Below are 3,732 nucleotides of genomic sequence, written 5' to 3' on the forward strand. Positions count from 1 at the left end.
CCCCCTCACAAAATCAGAGAGGAAATCAGGTTCTACCCCTCAGAGATGATTTTTACCCTGACAAAAATGTCTGTACCATGAAACAGATAAAAAAAGGGATGAAATCAGGCTCAAGGCCTCCATAGATGATTTTTGGCCTGATAAAAATCTCTCTTCCCTGATAAAATCAGGCTCAACCCCTCAAGAGATGATTTTTTTGCCCTGATAACAAGGCCCTGAGACAGATAAAATAACTGATAAAATCAAGCTAAACCCCTCAGACAGGTTTTTTTTTTGCCCTAATAAAAATGCCCCAAAGCAGATAAGTGACAAAATCAGGTTCTATCCCTCAGAGATGATTTTTTTCCCCTCATAAAAATGTCTCTGCCACCAAACAGACAAGGGGTAAAAATCAGGCTCAAGGCCTTCATAGATGATTTTAGCCCTGATAAAAATGGCATGAGACATAAAATAACTGATAAAATCAGGATAAAGCCCATCAGAGATGATTTTTGCCCTGATAAAAACATCTCTGCAATGAAACAGATAAAATAAAGGATAAAATCAGGCTCAAGGCCTCCACAGTTGATTTTCGACCTGCTAAAAATGCCTCTTCCCTGAGACAGATAAAATAAGGGATAAAATCAGGTTAAATCCCTCAGAGATTATTTTTGCCCTCACAAAAATGCCCTGAGGCAGATAAAATAAATTATAAAAATCAGGCTCGACCCCTCAGAGACAATTTTTGCCCTGACAAAAACATCTCTTCCCCGAGAGAGAAAATAACTGATACAGTGAGATTTAACCCTTCAGAGATGACTTTTACCCTGATAAAATCACCCTGGGACAGATAAAAATAACTGATAAAATCAGGCTAAAGCCCCTCAGAGAGAAAATCAGGTTAAACCCCTCGGAGAGGATTTTTGCCCCATGATCTGTCACTCGTTTCTACTCCCAGCTTAGTTTTTTCCCTCCTTAGCCCCCAAATCTGGTGTTCTCCCATTTAAAACCTGGTCAAACCTTTCCTAAATATTTCCATGCTTCTTATTGTCTTGGCTATAGTGAGCTGGAGTAATTCCAGCCCTGATTCATCCCCGGGGAGAAGCGCTCCAGGAGCAGCAGCAGCACTCGACCTGTGAGGCAAAGCAGGGGGGAAAAAGGGAAACAGGGGACAGGCTCCGGGGGGTTTGTGCTCGTCCCCCCAGGATCTCCCGAGGCCAGGGAAGGCTGTTCATACCTCATGTGGGTTTTTAGTGCCGAAGGCTGAGAAAACTTAGCCTCACACTCCGGGCACCCATAAGGCTTGTGGCCCGTGTGCGTCCTTTCATGGAGCCTCAGGGCGGTTCTGGAGCTCAACCCCTTTCCACACTGCTGGCACTGATGGCGCTCCCCACCACCCTCATGAACCTGGAGAATGTGCCTCTTGACGTCCTTCTTCCTCTTGAACTTCTTACCGCAGAGCTCACAGGGGAAGCGGCGCTCGCTGCTGTGGACGTGCCGCTGGTGGCTCCGCAGGTTGCAGCGGTTGGCGAAGGTCTGGCCGCACGTCTCGCACCGGAACACCAGCTCGGCCGCGATGCCGTGGCTGTGCTGGATGTGCTTCAGGAAGCTCTTCTCGTACAGGAACTCCTTCTCGCACGTGCCGCACTTGAAGTTGCTGCCCCGCTTCTTTTTGTCCTCGCCGGCCTTCGGGCGGTTCTCCTCGGAGCTGCCGTCGCGCCCCGCGCCCTCCGGCTTGACGGCGGCGCCCTCCCCGCGCTCCTCCTCCCCCTCCGGGTCGCACAGCTCCTCGTCTTCGGGGTATTTGTCGTCTTCAGCGGCCACCTCCGCGTTCTTCTGCTGCTCCCTCAGCCTCCTGGTGTACTTCTTCTTGGGGATTTCCACGAACACCTTCCTCCCGGCCAGCCTCCCGCTCGCCCTCCGGATTTTGGCGTAAGGAGCCTTCAGCATTTCCTTCTTTTTGTCCGTCTTCTCCTTGGATTTGGCAGCCGGCGCCTCCGGGGACGCTCCGTGGCTGGGCCTGGCTACGGGGGAACCCGGAGTTTCCTGCTCGGCTTCTGCCACGGCTTTGGACTCGGGCGGGACGTTGGGGTGGGCAGCGCCTTCCTCCTCGGAGTTCTGCGACTCCGAGAAGTTCTGCAGCTCCAGCAGCACCGACTCCAGCATCTGCTTCTTCAGCTGGAAGCAGGTCTCCGAGAGGTCCAGGCACTTGAGCTTCTCGGCTATCTCCAGCATGCGCTGCACCCTGTCCTCCTCCACCTCCACCTTGGCCGTGTAGACGAACTCCAGGAAGGAGGCGAAATCCGCCACCTGCACCTCGTTGAGGAACACGTTGCTCCGGGGGCCGTCCACGGCCTTCTCGTTGAGGAAGACCTCCTTGAAGAACTTGCTGGTGGCCGCCAGCACGGCCTTGTGGGCCACAAACTCGGCGCGGACGCCCTGGTACTCCACGCTCACCGTCACGTCGCACAGGTGGCCCAGCAGGCGCAGCTGGTGCATCTCGTTCAGCAGGTTGATGGGAGAGGACTTGGATTCCAGCAGGACCGGAGCGCTTTCCATCTTTCTTCCCCCTGCAAGAAGCTGTTGAGGACACCCTGTGTTAGCCAACGGAACTCCCGGGGGTTTCCAATGGACGAAAGCCACTTCCGGGGCTTTGGGTGTTCCAGTGAGGGTGGGAAAGAGCTCCGGGAGTGAGTCCAAACTTGGACTGATCTCCACCAGACCATGGAGTGAATTTTAGCTTAAATCCCACCTGTAATTTTACCTGAGACCCTCTGGACTATTAGAACCTGGAACAGGGACAGAGCAACAGAGGTGGATCAAGGGAATGTTCTGGTTAAGGCACGTGGAATTAAGGAACGGTTCCTCTCCTCAGCAGGCAATAAAAGAAAGGTAAAATGAAGCAAAGTTAAGCAAAATTAACTGCGATCCTAAAAAACCACTGCCTTAACAGCATTCCCAGATAGAATTCCAAGTGCTTCACCAACACCAGGCACGATGGATAATCACATTCTCACACTGAAAACCCAAACCCGATCAAACTTCCTCACAATGCTCACTGTCTTAAGAATTCCTCCCTCAAAATGGGCTCCCAGCCCCCACATTTTGAAGGCCTGTTTCCAGCCTTCCCAGGGTGTCCCCATTCCAGCACTGCTCAGGTTACACCGTGTTTCCCGGGAATGTTTGAAGCTGCTCCAAAGTTTGCAAAAGAACTGGTGTTTTTTGGGTTTTTTTCCCCCAAATGTCTGACCCCAGAACAAACCACGTTTCTCTGGATTTGAAGAGGCTCTGAGCGACCTGCTGAGTTTAACCCTCTAGTTCCTGCTGGAATCTGAGGAATTTCTTTCCCCTTCCCAGGAATTTAAGGACGACCCACCAAATGCCTAAACAACTAATGGCACCAAAATGTCACTTTTATACCCCAATAAAATGAGTTTTAACTACTCATCATGTATTTCACAACTATGCCCCTAATTCCCACTTGAGCACTGTCCATTTGTGGGAATATGTCCCTTTTCCAGAGGTAAAACCAGCTGGAAAGAGACAAAAAGCTCCGGTCAGCAGCCACTGAAGGGGAATGGGGAGAAGATTCCCGGGGAGCTGCCCCAGCCTGGGGCAGGTGATGGAGTTGTGGAGCTGCTGCTCAGGGAGATCTCCCTCAGCTCCTGCTTCCAATCCCTTTTGGAAAGGATCCTGGATCACAGGGGAACCTGGGAGCACATCCCAGTGGAGGCGGGGGAAGAAGGGGAGGAA

At 51.8% G+C, this 3,732-nt stretch overlaps 1 protein-coding gene across 2 annotated transcripts in view; it reads right to left on the reverse strand.

The window, feature by feature from the left end:
- The window catches only part of GZF1 (GDNF inducible zinc finger protein 1), a 10,517-nt gene that overhangs the window by 5,149 nt on the left and 1,636 nt on the right, over window positions 1–3,732 (reverse strand). The window contains exons 1-2 of one of the 2 annotated variants that reach the window (XM_025895647.2): window positions 2,744–2,940; window positions 1,217–2,559 (exon numbers count right to left, since the gene is read on the reverse strand). In XM_025895647.2, coding sequence (XP_025751432.1) covers window positions 1,217–2,538 — 1,322 coding nt within the window. In that variant the 5' untranslated portion in view covers window positions 2,539–2,559; window positions 2,744–2,940. Of the gene's footprint in view, window positions 1–1,216; window positions 2,560–2,743; window positions 2,941–3,732 lie in introns of those variants that run through there. The other variant, XM_025895646.2, reaches the window with a different exon arrangement.

The sequence above is a fragment of the Manacus vitellinus genome, unplaced genomic scaffold, assembly GCF_001715985.3.
Source record: "Manacus vitellinus isolate BGI_N305 unplaced genomic scaffold, ASM171598v3 scaffold_38_pilon, whole genome shotgun sequence".
NCBI classification, from domain to species: Eukaryota; Metazoa; Chordata; class Aves; order Passeriformes; family Pipridae; genus Manacus; species Manacus vitellinus.